The sequence below is a fragment of the Dendrobates tinctorius genome, unplaced genomic scaffold, assembly GCF_039654945.1.
Source record: "Dendrobates tinctorius isolate UK_male_01 unplaced genomic scaffold, ASM3965494v1 ptg000040l, whole genome shotgun sequence".
NCBI lineage: Eukaryota > Metazoa > Chordata > Amphibia > Anura > Dendrobatidae > Dendrobates > Dendrobates tinctorius.
Genome location: NW_027361708.1, coordinates 2,407,496 through 2,430,751, shown reverse-complemented (window position 1 = coordinate 2,430,751; position 23,256 = coordinate 2,407,496). Strand labels below are relative to the sequence as shown.

Here is a 23,256-nt window from a genome sequence, read left to right as displayed (position 1 = left end):
CTTCACCCAATCAGATGTCCTAACAAATTATTAAACCCACAGCCTGTATGTTTATATATACTGAAATTTGGCTGGTGATGAATAAAAATATAAATTTTATGGCTAGTGAAAAATAAAGAAATCCATAGGTTTACCATAGTTTACATAGGTGGTTTATAAAGTGTCGTAGTTGTAACAATTTTACCGAGATGATCATATGATATTCATATCAGTATTCAAAGAATTCCGAATCCTTAGTCTGCAATAAATCTTGAGTCCTCAATCGATATACTACTATATATATCAATACAGGGATCCAAGAAGTATCGTTTCTCCTTGTGGACAATGACACGTTAAGCATGTCGAGATGAGGAAACAGTACTTCTTGGATATCGGTCAGACGCCTCTCACACAGCCAAACCAGATCTCACACTTTGACTGACGAGGGGCAGTACCTCGAAAACAGTGTCTGCAAATTGAGATTCTGGTTTGGCTTTTATCCTAAGTCATGTGACAAGTCTCTTTAAAGGGTCGACATTGACTTTTAGGATAGCTACTTCCAATAGGTGGCACTAGAGTTCTAGTCCTCTTCCTCTCTGAAGAGACAATTTTCATATCAGAATACAGTAAATCCGAAATTTTCAAATCACTAAGTTTTCAATCAATATACCAGTCCTGGACCCAAGGACTTATTTATACTATTGATCAAACACCATTGCACTCACTTGCCAGTATGACGCTCTTCTATGCATGGGAACAGCCAGAAAAATGACAATTGAACAATTGAATGTTTACCTGCTAAGTAAACAGATAAGTGAACCTGAGCCCGGTCCCTTTGCCCCACTTTTTTTTTTAACACAAACTGCGGTTTTAATAATTTATGATCAATTGTTAGGACATCCCAATGTAAACCAGACCTAGGGGATGGTTAGCTTCACAGAATTCGGTGACTACAATTCTTTACCAGTAAAACCCAAAAAACAATTTTTTATCTATGAATACAATTTTCCATATGTATAGGATTGCCAATTATGTACTCGAGTTTGGTCCCCCTTGTATTGGTTTGAGGAACCTTTTTAAAATGGTATTATGTGTAGTATTTTGTGTAATTAATAAAGAAATTGAATCCAAGTATAGGAAGGGTCGCACTCGACAGGATAAAATATAGCTCCTTTATTGACACATATTTACATGTCAGGTCAGAGTGGTGTGGCAAGAGTGTTCACAAGCTGACAACGGCCGTTTCGCGCTGTTCAAGCGCTTCCACGGACCCGTGGAAGCGCTTGAACAGCGCGAAACGGCCGTTGTCAGCTTGTGAACACTCTTGCCACACCACTCTGACCTGACATGTAAATATGTGTCAATAAAGGAGCTATATTTTATCCTGTCGAGTGCGACCCTTCCTATACTTGGATTCAATGATTTGATTGTTGCGAGGTCAAGCACCCAGGAGCATTGGATGGCAGCTTGCTGCCAGACGCATACCATCAGCTGATATATGGTAATAGCGGTGCCGTCCGCAGTTTCTATTCATTTAATAAAGAAATTGCTTGTAATATATTTGTTATATGACATATATGACAAACAGTCATAGGATTAGTATGGTTTGTACTATCGTGGAGTGTCACCGTCTAGTCTTGAGAGATGGCGCATGGGCTGTATGTTCATCATATTTTTGTATTTTGCAGAAATCGGATTAAATATCACGGACCACTATTCCACTTTCCCACCAGACTTGGTACATCTCCCTCATGAAATCAAACAGTCTACATAATTGGGCAGAGTCACAAAGTCAAGGTCTAGACCTAGTTTAAAGAACTCTGGATCACGACCTTTGAGGTTAGTAACGTTACAAGGTAATGGATTCCATTGGAAAGTAGACAGTTTGGATTTTATAGTTTTAAAAATAAATGAACTTTTTTTGCATTTCCAAGGCAACATCAATGGCTTATGTCTGAATCGGTTGTGAGACACGAGGCTAACTTAACCAGAATATACTAAGAGGAAGTCCACCACGTAAGGTTGCAAATTAAGACTGAGTTTTCGTGAGGCCAATGTATGTATAATTCAGGGTCAATCAATAGTAATATTCTTACACGCATTGGTAAGACTCTTCCCCTTATCGTGTATGGGTATCGAACACAGAATAATGGAAAATCCCAAGTCTGATTCGTTCATTACTGAAAATCAGAAACAGAAAATTAAGGAGTTTTGGCAAGAACTATGCTTACTGTCTCAGGTCACCAACACAACAAGACATATACCAGAGACAACAGAAAAGAAACAATTCTTCACAAAACATAACGCAAAATCACTTGTACACGGCATTATCAGAGAACAAGATTTTATCACTTTTGTGAGTCTGTGGAATTTAAAGGAGTTGTACAAGTTTAGGAAATAATGTCCCTTTTGTCTGTGGCTGTGTGTAGTGTCGCACCTAGGCCCTAAACACGTGAAAAGTGAACAACTGCAATAACCAAATCTAACTCTTTAACAAGAGATATGCTGTTATTAGCAGTCATGTTTTTCTAATATCATACAACCCTGTTAATGATATGTATTGTCTCTCCACCAGAAGACAATGACCAAAATTAATAGATATAAAAATTATTATTTTTGCTTTATTAAAACTAGTGCAAAGTAGGTTGGATAATGTTGAATATATGGACAAGGTTTGGTAGAAATATGCTACATTTAAATTTTTATTTCGTAAGGTTATGCTATGCAAATTCTTTCCACACTTAAAGGGAATCTGACACCAGGTTTTTTCTACCCCATCTGAGAGAAGCATAATGTAGGCAGAGACCTTGATAAGGAGGACTACCTGGCGCTAACTTTACTAGCCCTCTAGTGAGAATATCACTGTTTTATCAGCAAGAGATTATCAAAATTACAGCAAGCAGCTTAGTAAGTGACATTGCTGGAATCAGGGTCTTTGTCTCTATATTATGCTACTCTCAGATTAGGTTGCAAAAACCTGGTGACAGACTCCCTATAACCAATTAAAATGTTGATATTTAAAAACGGACATGTTAGCAGGTTTTAGATCCTAAACCAAAGCCATGTGTATAAAGAGAATCCGTCAGCAGGTTTTTACTACCTCATCTGAGAACAGCATAATGTAGGCAAAGAAACCCTGAATCCAATGATGGATCACTTAGATTACTGGGTGCGTCGGTTCTGCCACAGAGTTCTTAGATTTAGCAATGCGGCAAAGCTGTGAAAACCACTCCCCCCCAACCACGCCCTATAGGCCTATAGTCTCTAGGTAGTGAGGTGCTTATCACAGGAGCGGGCGGAGTTAGACAATCGCCCATGCACCAACTAGTCACAGCAATGTTGTTAATCAAAAGGTGATTAAAGCTTCAGTCTAAGTAAACAACAGCACACAGCCGGACATGTAACACATCTTTGAGTTCAGTGTTTTTAACCCCTACCTCATTCTGTTATCAGATTACATAGCAAAAATCTGCTGACAGATTCCCTTTATCCATACTAGCCTGTAACAGTCAGTCTGAAAATTCCTGTTTCCTAGGATTAATAAGTAGTCATGTCTTTAAATCTGGTTTTCTGGCTATAATTAGGAGCTGATCTATCTGTACTCTGTGTATTCTCTTCTATACATGATTATGATATGATCTTCAATACTATCCGCTGCAAGATATTCTAGTCAATCAAATTGATATGTAACGTAAAATGCAGTGGCACCTTACAAAAAAAACTACTTCCTAAACTATACATTCAAACCTGGGAATAGAATCTGATACGTGAAGGAATACATCCAAGTTTAGAATAAAACCTTACTGAAAATGATGAACTGGACCTACAGTCTTCACTTTTGACATATTATAAAATTATTTTATTTAGGGTCTTTAAGTTATATTAGGATACTATTAGTGCGATAATATGGTATCATCAAGTAGAGAATAGCTATGTCTCCTACTTCAAGAAGGTATGATAAGTTAACTAAGTTGTTAAAAAAAGTTTCTTTAATTACCACAATACTTGAAAAGGACTACTTTCGCCCTTCGAAATAACAAAGGGCAAACTGAAATATATACAGCAAGTTTTCATGATATTTAGGGTCAAGAACCAAGGGCATAGTTGTAGGGAGCAGATGTAGCAGTTGCACCAAGGCCATGGACACTTTAGGACAGTTTTCACATACACCTGAGCACTATTAAAGTAAATAGCAGGTATTCGTTTTCACAGTCTGAAAGATTTGCTAAAAACATGATTTTGGGGATCCTGACTGGGCCTACTGTGGCTATGTAATATCATGCAGTTATACAGAAGAAATTCAATGTTTGGTCTCTTTTATAAGATTTAGTTTTTCTCTGGGACATTTAATAAGTCATGCCCTAGCTTTTTCTTCCAAGTTGCTTAGGCCTCACAGTGAAACTTTTTGCCATTGTGTGGAAAGTTATGAAAGTTGTGTTTGTGGCCCATAGCAGCTAATCACAGCACAGCTTTCATTTCAGATTGTACGTTTGAGAAATGAAAGCTGCTCTGTGATTGGTTGCCAAGGCAAACAACAATAATTTTTCTATTTAGACGGTTTTTAGAAATCTTCCCAGTGTTTCTAGAGCTTTGGTAAACTTTCCAATCATGTGACTGAGGTGTGTTCAAGCTCAGGGAAAGTAGTTTGTAAAAAAAAAATGAACTTCTAGTGTCAACTATTTCTTTCTTGTGCCTACATAATACTCTTATTTCTGTAAGACTCGACCTTACTATTCACTGGATGCACTAGCAGATTACACTATGACTGCTCTAAAGGCCTAGGTGCATAAATGGAATGATCGCTGAATAGTAGATGATGCTCTTATGGGGTAGCTGTTGTCTAGTTAAGTCCCTATATAGCAAGATATGGATATATTCTATGGAATTTATAGATTAAGTATTGTTGTTTCACCGTAAAATGTCTGATAAGGGTTAGGATTTCAGCCTTCAATTGTGTACATAAAGTCCCAGCCTATACTTTAGCATGTATTTTATGGAAAATGTCTGCAATATTTTCTTATGCTTGTTTTTGACATTACTGCAGAATTAGTTAACCATTGGCATCTAAATTTTGCCTGCTAAAAACAATATATATATATATTATTATTTTAAAAGATTCAAAATCAAAGTCAACAGGCTTTAAAGCAGAGTTTGATTTCTTAGACACACAGCCCTGGTGTTGTTGAGAAGCAGATTTCTAGAGACGTTCAGATAGATGGCATTTGTCCTACTGGAAAGCGTAGCTAGAATCTAGTAAACGCATGGGATATTCTACCATAGAGTTTGTTTTCAATCCATGTTGAGGGCAGAGTTCTAGGAATTGGGGCATTATTACAGTCCACCAGAGGTGTCTCCTCTTCAGAAAGGCCATCATCATAAAGCATGGAGTCTGCAGGAGTGGAGGCCGCAAGATCCAAATAATCCTAGAATGTAGAGTAGAAAATACAGGTTACAAACGCTTCCAAGAAATGACATACAATAGCAAAGCATTATACAGTATAAATGAAGACAAGTAAAAGTGTCACATCGAAAAGGACTAAAGGGCGACTGACTAGTGGCGTTACAAAACTCAGGCACCAGACGTGTGATTCTGGATATCCTTAGTCTGAATTGAGACATCTGAGGGTCTGAGAACAGACGATTATGCATGGACTGGCTGCAGGTCTCCTGGAACTTGACAGCCTCACACATGTATAACTCTGTCAAGTTTGGATCAGGAAACCTGCAGCTGCACTTGGATCATGATATAATGACAACTGAACAAGGATATGGTGGAAAACTTCTAGGGAAGCAGCCATGACAATTGGATGGTGTACGCTTTCTAATTTATGCTCACTTGGCAAGTAAGCAGGGTCATTAATGGGGGTCTTGTGGCTGCCATGCTATGTATTACAGTGATCAATGAGAGTATACAGTGAGGTAAATAAGTATTTGATACACTGCCAATTTTGTTAATTTTCCCACCTATAAAGAATAGAGAAGTCGGTAATTTTTATCATAGATACACTTCAACTGTGAGAGACAGAATCTTAAATAAAAACCAGAAAATTACATTGTTTGATTTTTAATTAATTAAATTGCATTTTATTGCATGAAATAAGTATTTGATCACCTACCAACCAGCAATAATTCTGGCTCTCACAGACCTGTCAGTTTTTTTTTATTAGAAGCCCTCCTACTCTGCACTCATTACCTGTTTTAATTGCACCTGTTTGAATTCATTACCTGTTTAAAATACACCTGTCCACACAATCAATCAATCACACGTCAACCTCCCCACCATGGTCAAGACCAAAAAGCTGTCTAAGGACATCAGGGACAAAATTGTAGACCTGCACAAGGCTGCAAGGGATACGCTACAGGAAAATAGGCAAACAACTTGGTGAGAAAACAACTGTTATTACAATTATTAGACAATGGAAGAAACACAAGATGACTCAGTCTGGAGCACCATGTTAATTCTCACCTCATGGGTTAAGGAGGATTCTGGGAAAGGTCAAAAATCAGATCAATGACATGAAGAGAGCTGGGACCACAGTCTCAAACTTTACCGTTAGAAACACACAACGCCGTCATGGATTAAAATCCTGCAGGGCACGCAAGATCCCCCTGCTGATGCCACCACATGTCCAGGCCTGTTTGAAGTTCACCAATGACCAGAGGAGGAATGAGAGAAGGTCATGTAGTCAGATGAGACCTGGGGGTCCTGGAGTGGCCTAGCCAGTCTTCAGACCTTAACCCAATAGAAAATCTTTGGAGGGAGCTGAAACTCCATGTTGCCCAGCGACAGCCCAGAATCTGCATGGAGGAGTGGGCCAAAATCCCTGCTGCAGTGTGTGCAAACTTGGTCAAGGACTACAGGAAACTGACCTCTAATCGCAAACTCTGTACCAAATATTAAGTTCTGTTTTTCTATTGTATGGAATACTTATTTCATGCAATAAAATGCAAATTAATTATGTAATTGTAAGGGGGTCACAGAAGCTGTCTTGAACCTTCAAAACACGTCCCGATTTAGTGTGTATAAATGTATATACATTATATATATATATATATATATATATATATTGTTGGCTTGTAATGTTGTAAAGAAGTGTACAAAATTTGCTAATTTGCTATGTATATATTTTTAAGGTGTTGTATAGAGAAAACGTAGTAATGTCATTAGGCCACTAGAGGGAGATAAATAGTGTATAGTGTAGGATAAGAGTACAAGGGAAAGTAAATAGTTAACATAGGGGTTAGTTGAGGGGTAAGACAGGAAGAATTCCTGGTTAGAGTCCGTCAGGGCTATGTAGCTCGAAGTGCTTGGGTGGGCTAAATGCCCAAGCTACTCAGCACCCCGCAACATTTAAGGAGAAGCCCAGCCATTCAGAATCAGTAGCCTGACTTAGTTACAGCTGCTACAGGAACTTGGGCTACAGGAGATTTCACCGCAGCACATCAGAGGAGATCACTCACCATGTGGCAGGTCATTGCTTGGGCTGATGCCCTCAGATCTGGGGTGAAATGGCCGAGGGAGCATCTGTATGCAGTGAGTCTGGCCAGGGAGGACGCTGAGGAGCAGTTGGAAACAGTTCAACCCAGGAACGTGCAGTGTGACAGGGAGAGGAGTGCAGGGAAAGACGAAGTAACGAGTAACGTACAAGCTGTCGATCATGCTGTAACGAATCTGGATGTGCTGCGAAGTCATGAAAGTAAAGTTTTACGTTTTGAGTTGCACCTGGACTGTGTCTCTGTTTATTCAGAAGAGGCCGGAGGTGACCTTAAGGAATGGAGAAAATGCCCTGATGGCGCAGGGGACGGAAAGGCAAGTAAGCTGACAGAGAAGCATGGTTTTTATGTATTGGAAGGCCAGGGCACACAAGGCCAGATGAACTTGGCCATGACTATGGCCCTGGCTGACCTTTACATAATAATCCTACAATGTGATTTTCTTTTTAAGATTCCGTCACTCACAGTTGAAGTATACTTATAAGAAAATTTACAGACCTCTCCATTCTTTGTAGGTGGGAAAATTTGCAAAATTGGCAGTATATCAAATACTTATTTTCCTCACTGTAGCTGTCACAGCGAGTATATTGTGTGAAGAGCTGTGTGACATTCTGTACTGACAGAGTCCCTTTAAAGTCAATTCAAACTATCAAGAAATGATGTGGAAGGGAAGATTGCCATCAGATTTGACTATCTGCTAATCATGCCCCTGCCTTGACTGGATATGCGTCTACTCGCACCCCACTCAGGTAGTAAAACCTATGGAGGCCCTGGTGTTTTGAGGGCAGCCCCACATACTGTATATACTCGCGTATAAGCTGAGATTTTCAGCCTATTTTTTGGGGCTGAAAGTCCCCCTCTCGGCTTATATGCGAGTCATATACTGGGGGTCGGCGGGGGGAGAGGGGGCGGGGGTGTCAGAGATCATACTTACCCCCTCCTGGCATGGTCTCTGCAGCCCCCCTGCTTGTCCCACGGTCTCTGGCGCCTGCCTTCTGCAGTCACGTGGTACCGCTCATTACATACATGAATATGCGCATATTCATGTCTTTAATGAGCGGTATCACGTGACTGCTGAAAACAGGCGCCAGAGACCGTGGAAAATGGGGCTGCAGAGACCGTGCCAGGAGGGGGTAAGTATAGCAATATTCACCTGTCCCTGTTCCCACGCTGCTCATCGCTGTCTGTCGCGTCCTCTGTCTGTGATGTTCAGGTCAGAGGGTGCAGTAACGTTGTTAGTGCGTGCCGCATCCTCTGCTGCCTGAACGTCACTGAAGGATGACGTGGCAGACAGAAGTGAGCAGCGTGGGAATGTGGACAGGTGAATATGTCAGGTGCCAGGTCCTGAGCCAGCAGCGACGGAGGTGAGTATGTCATTTTTTTTATTTGCAGCAGCATATGGGGCCTATTCTGTGGAGCATCTTATGGGGGCCTATTCTGTGGAGCATCTTATGGGGGCATATTCTGTGGAGCATCTTATGGGGGGCATATTCTGTGGAGCATCTTATGGGGGCCTATTCTGTGGAGCATCTTATGGGGGCCTATTCTGTGGAGCATCTTGTGGGGGGCATATTCTATGGAGCATCTTATGGGGGCCTATTCTGTGGAGCATCTTATGGGGGGCATATTCTGTGGAGCATCTTATGAGGGGCATATTCTATGGAGCATCATATGGGGGCCTATTCTGTTGTGGAGCATCTTATGGGGGCCTATTCTGTGGAGCATCTTATGGGGGCCTATTTTGTGGAACATCTTATGGGGGCATATTCTGTGGAGCATCTTATGGGGGCATATTCTGTGGAGCATCTTATTGGGGCCTATTCTGTGGATCATCATATGGGGGCCTATTCTGGGGATCATCTTATGGGGCATTTTCTGTGGAGCATCTTATGGGGGCATATTCTGTAGAGCATCTTATGGGGGCATATTCTGTGGAGCATCTTATGGGGGCCTATTCTATGGAGCATCTTATGGGGGCCAATTCTATGGAGCATCTTATGGGCATAATGTATGGAGCATCTTATGGGGGCATATTTTATGGAGCACCTTATGGGGGCATAATCTATGGAGCAACTTATGGGGGCATATTCTATGGAGCAACTTATGGGGCCATTATATGGGGTGTATTTTGTACGGAGCATCTTATGGGGCCATCATGAACTGTATGGAGCATTATATGGGGCTCCTGCTTCAATATATTCAAAAACATTTAACCTACTGATGTCTCAATTAATTTTACTTTTATTGGCATCTATTTTTATTTTTGAAATTTACCAGTAGCTGCTGCATTTTCCACCCTAGGCTTATACGCGAGTCAATAAGTTTTTCCAGTTTTTCGTGGCAAAATCAGGAGGGTCGGTTAAACACGGGTCAGCTTATACACGAGTATATACGGTATATGAATTTCAACATCATTCTTGCATTTTTCAGATAAACGTTTTTATAGCTACATACAAAATGTATATACCTTAAAAGAATTTTAAATGGTACCCCATCCAGCCTTTTTGTTAGTACCAGATTAGAGAAATAAATATTTCAGCCTAGATACTGGGGCCCAGGCTCCCTTTGGGACTCACCCGGCTTTTCACCATCATTTTCTCCAATTCTTTACTTATCTCACCAAACGTTGGCCTTTTGTCTGGCTCCTGCTTCCAACATTTCAGCATCAGATTATACCTATAAATTCATAAGTCAAATTAATGCCATTTTCTTCCCTCCCATCAACAAATTAAAAGTCTTTGAAAATTGTATAAATATGCTTTAACATGAAGGTACATATCAGTTAGTAATGTTCCAGACGTTTCGCAGTCAGCACATTTATATCACAGACGTGAAGACTCGCTTCTGAGGTTATTCTGTACAATAAAGACTTATCGATCATACAGGATGAAATTTAGAAGACACCACACTTACATTTCATCACTGCAGTTCTCTGGCTTTTCCATCCTGTAGCCAGTTTTAAGAAGATTAAAGAGGCGCTCAGGAGCAATACCTGGGTATGGATTTCCACCAAGAGTAACAATTTCCCACAGAAGAACTCCGAAAGACCACCTATTATCATGAAATAGCACAAATGTAAGTGTCGCACAGTAATAAGTAATAACTAATAAGTGAAGGATGTCAGTATTTCCAGGTGGGGATCTGAGTTCTAAGACTTTACTCTTTACTAGAATGGAGCTATTCAAATGCTTGTAAAAGAGCAAACCATATTAGCTTGTCCTAACACGAAGTTCTGCAGTGTTTTCTATGTCTTATGTCTGCAAATTGCCTCTTCAGGTAGGAAGAGAACTAGAACTCTAGTGTCATCCATTGGATGTAGCAACCCTAAGGCTCTGTTCACATGTTGTGTTTTTTCTGCATTTTTTTCTGCAGGCAAAACGGGCTCTTTGGCATAAAAGAATCTGCTTACAAAAAGCAGGCTTTGCTGCTTTCTTTAATGCAACTTCCTTAGGTTTGTGCACCAAAATCGCAGCAAAACCTGATACCTACAATTTTTGCATTTACTTGTTTTCTATGGTTGAAAAAATGCTGAAAGAAGAGACATGCTGCAGTTTCCAAAAACACAGCAGTTTTCCAAATCAGTCATGAAAAAAAAAAAAGAAGTGTGTATGAGATTTCAAAAACACAGCAAGTTTACAAATCAGTTAGGAAAACAAAACAATGCGTGTGTATGAGATTTCTGAAATCTCATAGCTTTTGCTGGTACTGTAAAACACAGCTTAAAATTTGCATTAAAAAAAACCACACACAGCAAAACCGCAACGTGTGAACATAGCCTAAAGTCAATATCGACCCTTTAACGAGACTTGCCATATGACTTAAGGCCCTGTCACACTAAGCAAGATCGCTCGCAATATCGCTTAAGTAACACCGATTTGATGACGCAACAGTGACATCGTCAGCGATATCACTGTGTGTGACATGTAGCGGCGATGTGGCCCCCACTGCGATGTCGCTGATCGTGCTCGAACGTCCTAACCCGTTTTTTGATCGTTGGCGTCCCGCTGGTGAGCCAGAATCGCTGAGTTTGACACCCTTTATGAACGACGAGTAAAACTGCGCCCCCATCCATTGTTCCTGCGTGCTTTGTGGATTACTCCAACGTTCTGGTGCTAGTCCTTTGTGCGTTGTACGAGGATACTATATCTTGTGTGATTTTCACTGCGATCCTGTCAGAGTCGCTACTGCACTTCTTGGAATTTATACTTCTGGATTTTTGATTTTCCCTTGCAAGGTACATATTGTTTGGAAAAGGCGTGGAAAAGGTTGCGCTCAATCACGCCTATCGAGGTCTGGGTCTTTTACAATACATGCTGTGTGACAGGTCCCAACGACCGCCGAGGTCGTTATACAGATCGCTGGTGTGTCGTTTATGAGATCTGCCTGTTTGACAGCTAACTAGCGACCATGTAGCAATGCACAAACAATCGCTGCCAGGTCGTATCGTTGTCGTGATCGCTGGTGCGATCGCTTAAGGTACTGTCGCACTTAGCGATGTACCAGCGATCCCGACCAGCGATATGACGCGGTCAGGATTGCTGGTACATCGCTAAGTGGTCGCTAGTGAGCTGCCACACAGGCAGATCTCACCAGCGACATCGCTGGGTACGGGGGTCGCTACTTACCTGTCACACTAGGCGATCCTGACGTCCTCCCGCCCGGCTCCACGCTCGTCTCTCCACAGGAAGCTGACGACGAGAAACAGTCCTGGACGTTCTCGCGCGATCAGCGATAACCAGCAGGGGAGCCGGTCGTAGGTAAGTATCAGACACAGCGATGTCGCTAGCAATATCGCTATAACGTCACAAGTTACAGCGATATTGCTAGCGATATCGCTTAGTGTGACAGGCCCTTTAGTGGGACAGGGCCTTTAGGATAAAAGCCAAACTAGAATCTCAATTTGCATTCACGGTATATGTCAATGATTTCCCATGGTAACCACCTATGGAAGCTACTGTATAGATAGATTTGTTACCTATAGGTTCCCATTGTATTAAAAAATAAATAGATTCTTGAATATTTATTTTTCAGGATGAAATTGTCCCATTCCATACTGCAGACGAATGGTAAACTGACATTCAACAACTGGATGAACGGAAAATACACTATTTGGGCCTCTGTAGGTTGAAAGGGTTTAGTATGTTTAGTATATGTGTCAGAAGCTTTCCTGGCACACAAGGCAGACTGACACTAAAAAACCTAGTAGGAAACCACACTCGCCCCATACACATTAGACTAATGGCTGAACAATGCTTTGTCTGGTCCCTCCCAGACACAGGAGTACTCATTCGGCTGAGCATGCTGCTGTGTTCTCTGTGATAAAACTACTGATTATGGCTTATCTCTGGGAGAACAATGCAATCAGCCATCCGAAATCTGAGGTGATTGACATCTCTCCTGACCATCAGTCACTCGGCACCCCCATACACATTACATTATTGGCGGAACCAGTCGACGTGTCAATGGTTTTATGCACCGGTTATTTCGGGTGGGGCTTGCCCAATGTTTTACTAAAGTCTTTTTTTAACGTTTTCCACTGCTTTTTTTTTCTACTCCACTGAAAAGAAGAAATTGCTGTGATTTTTAAGCAAAGACGATGGCAAAGCACTCCAATTTCCTATCGTTCCAGCTGTCCCCTTGATTTCTGTTGTAAAGTTCAGAGTGTCATCTGAGTGGAAAATGCCAGAAGAATGGTCAAGTCACTTATTTTAACAGCTTGGTTTTATAGACAGCTGAAGTTGTTAAAAGGCGTTCAAAAGCCTGAACATGTGCAGAGCAAGTTGTAAGAAATGTATATTCTTTTGGATATTTTGTTATAGGTTTTTCAGGTTGTTTCCACCTCACAATCCACCTGAAAAAAGACGTCATGCGTACATAAGTTCCCACGATGCGTTTTTGGTGAGTTTTTGATTCTGGCTATTTGCACTAAGTGAAGAAATAAAAAAAAATGTCTTAAGGTACTGTCACACTTAGCGATGTACCAGCGATCCCGACCAGCGATATGACGCGGTCAGGATCGCTGGTACATCGCTAAGTGGTCGCTAGTGAGCTGCCACACAGGCAGATCTCACCAGCGACATCGCTGGGGACGGGGGTCACTACTTACCTGTCACACTAGGCAGTCCTGCGTCCACCCGCCCGGCTCCACGCTCGTCGCTCGTCTCTCCACTGGAAGCGCCGCAGGAAGCTGACGACGAGAAACAGTCCTGGACGTTCTCGCGCGATCAGCGATAACCAGCGGGGGAGCCGGTCGTTGGTAAGTATCAGACACAGCGATGTCGCTAGCAATATCGCTATAATGTCACAAGTTATAGCGATATTGCTAGCGATATCGCTTAGTGTGACAGTACCTTTACAGTTCCCTAAAAGTGGATGGGATTTATAGAAATCTCATGCCCACTGTGCTTTTTTTTGTGTAGCATAAACCGACCTGCGGTGCATTTTTGAAATCTGCAAAATGTAAATTTAGTTTGGAATAAATAGGTGTTTGACAAGACTTTATCAATAAAGTTTTATCAAATCCAAATGTCAGGAAGAATCAAAAACCAAAGCATTTACAGTTGTGGCCAAAAGTATTGACACCCCTGCAATTCTGTCAGATAATACTCAGTTTCTTCCTGAAAATGACTGCAAACACAAATTCTTTGGTATTATTATCTTCATTTAATTTGTCTTAAATGAAAAAACACAAAAGAGAATGAAGCAAAACATTGATCATTTCACACAAAACTCCAAAAATGGGCCAGACAAAAGTATTGGCACCCTCAGCCTAATACTTGGTTGCACAACCTTTAGCCAAAATAACTGCGACCAACCGCTTCCGGTAACCACCAATGAGTTTCTTACAATGCTCTGCTGGAATTTTAGACCATTTTTCTTTGGCAAACTGCTCCAGATCCCTGATATTTGAAGGGTGCCTTCTCCAAACTGCCATTTTTATATCTCTCCACAGGTGTTCTATGGGATTCAGGTCTGGACTCATTGCTGGCCACCTTAGAAGTCTCCAGTGCTTTCTCTCAAACCATTTTCTAGTGCTTTTTGAAGTGTGTTTTGGGTCACTGTCCTGCTGGAAGACCCATGACCTCTGAGGGAGACCCAGCTTTCTCACACTGAGCCCTACATTATGCTGCAAAATTTGTTGGTAGTCTTCAGACTTCATAATGCCATGCACATGGTCAAGCAGTCCAGTGCCAGAGGCAGCAAAGCAACCCCAAAACATCAGGGAACCTCCGCCATGATTGACTGTAGGGACCGTGTTCTTTTCTTTGAATGCCTCTTTTTTTCTCCTGTAAATTCTATGTTGATGCCTTTGCCCAAAAAGCTCTACTTTTGTCTCATCTGACCAGAGAACGTTCTTCCAAAACGTTTTAGGCTTTTTCAGGTAAGTTTTGGCAAACTCCAGCCTGGCTTTTTTATGTCTCGGGGTAAGAAGTGGGGTCTTCCTGGGTCTCCAACCATACAGTCCCTTTTCATTCAGACGCCGACGGATAGTACAGGTTGACACTGTTGTATCCTCGGACTGCAGGGCAGCTTGAACTTGTTTGGATGTTAGTCGAGGTTCTTTATCCAACATCCGCACAATCTTGCGTTGAAATCTCTTGTCAATTTTTCTTTTCCGTCCACATCTAGGGAGGTTAGCCACAGTGCCATGGGCTTTAAACTTCTTGATGACACTGTGCACGGTAGACACAGGAACATTCAGGTCTTTGGAGATGGACTTGTAGCCTTGAGATTGCTCATGCTTCCTCACAATTTGGGTTCTCAAGTCCTCAGACAGTTCTTTGGTCTTCGTTCTTTTCTCCATGCTCAATGTGGTACACACAAGGACACAGGACAGAGGTTGAGTCAACTTTAATCCATGTCAACTGGCTGCAAGTGTGATTTAGTTATTGCCAACACCTGTTAGGTGCCACAGGTAAGTTACAGGTGCTGTTAATTACACAAATTAGAGAAGCATCACATGATTTTTCGAACAGTGCCAATACTTTTGTCCACCCTCTTTTTTATGTTTGGTGTGGAATTATATCCAATTTGGCTTTAGGACAATTCTTTTTGTGTTTTTTCATTTAAGACAAATTAAATGAAGATAATAATACCAAAGAATTTGTGTTTGCAATCATTTTCAGGAAGAAACTGAGTATTATCTGACAGAATTGCAGGGGTGTCAATACTTTTGGCCACAATTGTACGTGACATACCAAAAGGAGACAGAAACCGTAGTGTCAGAAAGGCATGTAAAAAAATGTAATTAACTGATATTTGGCTAATTGGGTCATTAGATTTGTGGTCAAGCTAGAAAGTGTAAAACTATTAAGGTTTGCTAAAATGTGGCTGCATCAAAGCAGTCTGAATGAAGCCTTACTTGGTAGAATGAAAATAGCCCAGACATTTGTACGATCATCTACTATTTAGGATGTTTTGTTATTTTATTCAGACTAAATAATAAAACCAAAAATCAAAGACTTACACATCACTTTGTGTGGTGTATATATGATCAAATAAGGATTCTATAGCCATCCACTTCACTGGTATTCTTCCCTGAAAATTAGAGGGAAGTTATTAAACATTTGCATTTTCTTAAATTAAATAAAATAACAGAATCTATCAACTTTTGTAAGGAGAAGAAAAAATATTTTACTTTGCATAATGTAAAACATTTCCTACAGTCAATATGCCAATAGGGTCATTTCTATTTTATTTCACACTAGCTGAAGAGCCCGGCGTTGCCTGGGCATAGTAACCAACTGTGGTTAGTTATAACAAATTATAATGATTATATTGCACATAAAAAAGGTGCATCTAATCCTATCCTGTGTGACACTGACTGCTGAGCCATGTATCTAATCCTATCCTGTGTGATACTGACTGCTGAGCCATGTATCTAATCCTATCCTGTGTGATACTGGGCTCCCCCTGTGTGTCAGAGGGTGGTCTGTGTTGGCACGGTAATAAATTGTGTTATTTCCAGCTTTACAGAAGGACGATAGCACCATAGAAATGATAAGAATAATAGGCCTCAGTTACCACAACTGTCTACAAAGAAAACTGTTGCTGATAGCAGCCAATCACAGCTCATTTTTCATCTTTTAAACAGCTCTGGGACAGCATGGCGAGTTTTGAGTGGCGACTTTTGTGTTTTGACTTTTATGTGGCGAGGTTGGTGTATGTGTGGTGAAATGTGTGCTGAGGGTGGTATATGTGTTGAAGCACGTGGTAGTGTGTGCTCATATCCCCGTGTGTGGTGAGTATCCCATGTCAGGGCCCCACCTTAGCAACTGTACGGTATATACTCTTTGGCGCCATCGCTCTCATTCTTTAAGTCCCCCTTGTTCATATCTGGCAGCTGTCAATTTGCCTCCAACACTTTTCCTTTCACTTTTTCCACATTATGTAGATAGGGGCAAAATTGTTTGGTGAACTGGAACACACGGGGTTAAAATTTCGCCTCACAACATAGTCTATGATGCTCTTGGGGTCCAGACGTGTGACTGTGCAAAATTTTGTGGCTGTAGCTGCGACGGTGCAGATGCCAATACATACATACACTTTTGCCACATTATGTAGATAGGGGCAAAATTGTTTGGTGAATTGGATTGTGCAGGGTTAAAATTTCGACTCACAACATAGCCTATGACGCTCTCGGGGTCCAGATGTGTGACTGTGCCAAATTTGTAGCTGCGACGGTGCGGATGCCAATCCCGGACATGCATACATACATACTGTACATACATACACACCCACATTAAGCTTTATATATTAGATTATTTAACTTATATTTTATATTGGTGAAAACTTCAATTCAGGACTTATTATCTCACACCGTGTTATGCAGTATAGACAGTATCAGCATTCTATATTTTGTAGATAACTTGTTACCCTATCTTTCGAATACACATGCATTGCAGATATAATACATGCAAGAATTACAACAGACAAATATGAAAAATCCAATAAATGCAACTAGAATAACTACTCAGCCATAAGTGTGGACAAAGTTATTAGGTAGTGATTCATTAAGATAACCAGAATACCAGGTGATATAGAGGAAAACACCAAAATCACAACCATTCCACTTTGTAGGCCGTTATTTGTTGACCAGTCTGTAATTGGGTCATCAGGGCATAAAATTCTGGTCTGTAATCATTTTGTACATAGTCCTGGACTACTGTCTGAAAAGACCCTTTATTTGTAGCCCAAAAAGTGAATTATTGTAGAAGTGGTAATGCGATTACCTTGCTTCTCTTTACATACGAATCCTCTTCATAAACATCACGAGAGAGACCAAAGTCAGAGATTTTCATTTTACGACCTTCTGCCACAAGGACATTTCGGGCTGCCAGATCTCGGTGAACAAGCTGGTAAAATAAGAGGTATTTAGCTAGATTTACTAGATAAAATATTTCACAAGATTGTGATAAAAGTAAAAACAAATGCATTTGTTTAGATAACCATTCAACATGGTACCAAATGCTTGGCTTCCCCCTCCTGCACGGTAGGTATATACAGGAAAGGGAGACTGATTCTCCTGTCTTTCCTTTTGTGCCACATAGGAACAGAAAATGTACAAAACCTTTGACTTCTAAATGAGCGAAAAGCTTTACTTTTCCCCACAAGTCTGTTATGCCACAAGAGCACAGGAGACATTTTCTAATACCAGGATATAATATGAATTACACCCGCACTTCCATTGTTAGTACCCTACAGGACTTCTACACATGCTGGAGAAGCGGAGTGGTTAGAATGTTGCATACATGATAGTGCTTCCCTTCTGTATTCTACCAACACTATCTATTCCTTACATCCCTAAAGCCTTTTCCCCCTTATGTAAACCACAAGTTTCTAATATGAATGCAATTTTTAGTGCACCACCTCATCCAGGGTTTAAAAATGTTGTGCCCCAAAATTGGAAATGTTTGGAGCAGTTGCCTAAATCTTGCATCTTCACAGAATATGCTGATTAACCCTGCAGCCATGTCAAACTACACTGCAACAAGGTAAGATAGAATGTAACTAAGGGCTCTTTCACACTTCCTGATATTTCCGGTACTGGAAAAACCAGTACCGGAGATAACAGTGTCCATGTGTCTAATAATTGTGGCAACCATATGCCGCATCAATATCACACGTACCGGCGCCTGGCAATCAGAGGTACTGTTCGAGCTGTTCCCAGCAACGGGTGCTGAAGACAGTTTGCATCATTGTCCCCTGACTGGAGGTAACTTCGATGATGTCACCGCTAGTCCCTAAGGTTGAGCTCGCAGCAGCTCATTCCTCAGTGGTTCTTAGCCTGGATGGTCGCATCTTAGCACCATTCAGATTGAAAACCATTTATCCCTATACATGGATTACGGCATGTGACTGATCGAACATGTGAGGGATATGGTTGTTTTTTTGTTTTATTACAGGAGACAAGGGCTTCAATGTCATGGTTGTTAGGTGAGCATAACTGTGTTTGTTATTTTTAAATAAATAAATAAAAAAGGAAAAGAGTGTCTTGTTTTTAATTTCTAATAAAAGACTATATTCTGGCTGTGCTTTTTTTTACAATACAGCTATAAGGGCTTGATGTCATTGGATAATACAATCGTGACATCAACCCCACAAATATGAACCCCAATTTGCCACCGCCACAGGGCAAGTGGGAAGAGCCGGGCAAAGTACCAGAATTGGCACATCTAATAGATGTGCCTTTTCTGGATGACTGCAGGCAGCTATGTTTACGCTGGAGGGGCCAATATCCATTACACCTTACCAGCCTGAGAATACCAGCACCCAGCTGTCTGCCTTAGCAAGGCTGGTTGTCAAAAAAATGGGTGGATCCCACGCAGGCTGATGGGACTATTAGGGTACCGTTACACCTAGCGATGCACCAGCGATCCCGACTGGCGATATGACGCAGTCAGGATCGCTGGTGCATCGCTAGGTGGTCGCTAGTGAGCTGCCACACAGGCAGATCTCACCAGCGACATCGCTGGGGACGGGGGTCACTACTTACCTGTCAGACGCAGCGATCCTGCGTCCTCCCGCCCGGCTCCACGCGTCGCTCGTCGTCACAGCAGGAAGCGCCGCAGGAAGTGACCGACGAGGAATGGTCCAGCAGCTTCTCGCGCGATCAGCGATTACCAGCGGGGGAGCCGGTCGGAGGTAAGTATCACATGCAGCGATATCGCTAGCAATATCGCTGCTACGTCACAAAATCGGTGACTTTGCAGCGATATTGCTAGCGATATCGCAGTGTGTAACGGGGGGCTTTAGTCCCATCAGCCGCCCTGTTATCAGTTGAATACAACTTCAACATTTTCCCCAGATAGCGCTGATTGCAGCGCAAGCAGGGGAGAATGATAAGAGCCGTCTTCAGCACCCGGTGCCGAGGAAAAGCGCTAACAGTACTGCTGCTTCCAGGCGCTGGTATGTGTCACACTGATGACACGCGGATGTCATCCACATGCCATCAGTGTGCACCTATGCGGGACTTATGCATCCCGTGGTGCTGTTAAAAAACGATCATGTCAGTGTATTTTGCCCACAGACACATGGTCTGTGGAAACACGCTGACATGTGCACAGACCCATTCACTTGAATGGGTCTACGTGTGTAAGTCACCACACGTATCGGAGACACTGACTTTTGAAAGAGCCCTGAGACTGAAGCTCATATAACTTTATACCAGATTGATTTGTGACCTTGCTTTCACTTTTTCAGCTGGACATTCATGGTATTTATCATGTTTACTTCCATTCCATGCACTATACTCTCCTCTATACAGTTTTCTGGGATTTAACCAAATCTGAAAAAAAGTAAGTATATGTATAAAAAACAATATAAATGACAATTACTTCTTGAATCCAGTGTCACTCCAGCACTGCTGCTTCTGTGTTATTTTTAAGTCCTGTATGGCTCACGTCCTGTCCGTTAGTCACCTGAGCACTGCAGCCAATCACTGGCCTCTACAGTGATTTTTAGATGTTAGGCTAGTAATTTGCCACAGTGGTCAGGTGACAGAGCTGGGACCTTTGCTCAGAGCCAAACCTGTTGGGACTATCTACCAAAGTTGTGATCCTGGAGCACCAGGGGTTATTTAATGCCAAGTGATTATTTATTTTAAAATTTTATTTTTTCCTATTCATCGGCAGATTTTGTGAAATCCCAGAAAATCCTTTTAAAGGTCAGAATGTATCTATTTAATCTACATAATCCAAATGTGAGGTTTTTGTTGGAAACCGATCAGATTGAGAATAAAGTAGTAAAATATTTTTTAGGATTACAAATGAGTATTCCTGTTGGAAGTATTAAGTACTTTTGATCTTTGGTTCACAGTGCATAAGGATGTGTGATACAGGATAAAGGAAGGTATAAAAGTGTGTTTTTAAAAGAAAACACTGTGGCCTGACTGTACACCAGTTTTGTGAATTTGGTGCATCTTTCAGCTGTCAAGCATCATTGCACAAAATTTTTGTGGCATTCCCTAAAATTTGTTGGGAAAGCTCAGCCACACTGCTCCTGGTGGACTCTAATAAGAACATACAATGTCGCAATAATGCGGAAAAAGATTGTGAAATTTAAAAAAAAAGATTAAAACCAGAAAGCTGGCATAAACAGTTTGATTAAATATATTCTGTGGTAGATTATTAATTTACCTCTAGAAAACATTCAAATTAGACAGTAACGAGGTGACATAATATATAATCGTTACATATACATAATGTACAACAGTTTTACATACCTTCATTTCTGCCAAATACTGCATTCCTCTGGATATTTGCCATGCAAAGGAAATGAGGTCTCCCATGGTCAGGGCTCTTTCATCGGGATTTTCCAAGTAGCTGGAATTCCGATTGGAGTCACCGCCTACAGAACTTGGTCCCACTTTGCGACTTTCCCTTAGGAAGCTACGTAATGAACCGTACTTCGCATATTCCACTATGAGATAGAGGGGGCCTGAATCAAACATAGGGAAAAAACAAGAAGAATATATTAGAGAAAATAAAACAACTATACGGTAGTTCTGCAATCCTCTGCCTAATTTATTCTACCATCCTCTGCCTATTTTATTCTACCATAAAAATACTTTTAACATTTCTATTTTTTGTAATAAGCAGCACATAAAGGGTAACTAAACTTGTTGAGGATCTGTAATGTAGAGAATTTTAATACATAGCCAGTAGAGTTGAGCAAAACGGGTTGGTCAAATTCATAAGTCGTCGACTTTCGCTAAAGTCGGGTTTCATGAAACGAAACCAGACGATAGCGTGAGGTCGGCCATGAGGTCGGCGACCAGAGCGCCAAAGTCGCGTTTCAAATGATGCTTCCAGCACCCTTTTTCAGCCAATGATGGAGGACGCACACTGTGGGCAACGCGATGACATGGGCATCGGTCACCACCATCTTTGAGAAGGACATGCAAGTGATTGGCTTGCTTTGTGTGGCGTCACAGGGGCTATAAAAGGGCGTGCACGCCGATTGCCATCTTACTTCTGCCGATCTTAGCATAGGGAGAGGTTGCTGCTGCTGATTCTGAATAAGGGAGAGCGTTAGGCAGGGAAGAAGAACAAAAAAAACTGCTTCTGCTGGTAGCGATTTTCACTGTACAACACAACACTTTGTGTGCAGTGACAGGGGAGGATATATTTTTGTGCATCAGCTCTGTTGGTTATTAGGCTGCCTTTATAAGGCTCCCTGATAGCTGCATTGCTGTTTGCACACTGCTGTGCAAACTGCTTTTTTAAAAGCAAAAATACTTTTCTTCCTCTTTTCTGCACAGTTACCAAGAGTTCATTTTTCCACACTTTTGTGTGCAGCAGTCCTGCTTATTAGGCTGCCTGCTGCCATACTTGGACTGAGAGCATCATTGTCAGCCTCCTAAAATCTCTAAGGAGATTCAAATTCTCCCCAATACTATATACACCTTGTACCTTGTTTTACAGTACCATAAAGCTGGTGGTATTTTGGGTACATTTTCCCAAAAATGAGGAAGTATGGTGGAAAAGGCTGTGGAAGTGGGCGGGGGTTGCCAGCTGGTACTGTTGGTGGTGGTGCATCTGCTGGTAGTGGCAAAGGCACAATGCACAATAGCACCTAAGGCAGGAGGTGTTGAGCCTGCGTCATCGTCTGGCTCCACAAGGCCTCGAAGGCTCCCTTTTCTGGGAGTAGGTAAACCGCTTTTAAAGCCGGAGCTTCAGGAACAAGTTTTGGCTTACATTGCTGACACAGCCTCCAGCTCTATAGCCTCCTCTTCTGAAGTTTCAAGAAATATAAGCACTGAGTCATCAGTGGAGGCTCCTAGTCAGGAACAACACCTTTCCTTGTGTCCTTCACCCCTACCAAAAGTGAAGGATGCGGCAGGCCACACTACAAATTACTCCATGGAGCTCTTTTCACATACCATGCCTGGGTTATCAAGTCAAATCGTGAATTTTCCAGTTCAAGATGAATCTGACATGGAGTGTGGATCGCCAGCCGGGGCAGTGGGGTTAATCGGTACCGGGCCGGTGTCTCAGAGGGATGTGTCACGGTGGTGGTGACCCGGTCAGTGGCCCTGGGCATCCATGAAGAAGGGGTGAATAATATTTATAGGTGAATGATACATGACGCCACCTGTGGTTTCTGATCAGATTGACCAGCGCTGCAGTGTCACTTCTCTGGGACAGATGTTGTGGTGCAGCTAAGATGTAGAAGCCCTGCACAGGTAGGGCCGTAGTCGCAGGGCAGATGAAAGAGTTGGTAGATGGTGTGAAGTGCAGGATGTAGCAGAGCCGTGCGTCAGGCGCAGGAGAAAGATGACAG

General features: G+C 41.8%; 1 protein-coding gene across 2 annotated transcripts in view; it reads right to left on the bottom strand.

Annotated features, from left to right (window-relative positions):
- Nucleotides 1-23,256, bottom strand: part of RET (ret proto-oncogene) — a 123,130-nt gene that overhangs the window by 3,439 nt on the left and 96,435 nt on the right. For both annotated transcript variants that reach the window (XM_073574779.1, XM_073574778.1), the window contains 6 exons: nt 21,197-21,411; nt 17,706-17,828; nt 15,941-16,011; nt 10,387-10,524; nt 10,050-10,149; nt 5,255-5,402 (listed from right to left, as the gene is read on the bottom strand). In XM_073574779.1, the coding sequence (XP_073430880.1) occupies nt 5,255-5,402; nt 10,050-10,149; nt 10,387-10,524; nt 15,941-16,011; nt 17,706-17,828; nt 21,197-21,411 (795 nt within the window). The remainder of the gene's footprint in view (nt 1-5,254; nt 5,403-10,049; nt 10,150-10,386; nt 10,525-15,940; nt 16,012-17,705; nt 17,829-21,196; nt 21,412-23,256) is intronic.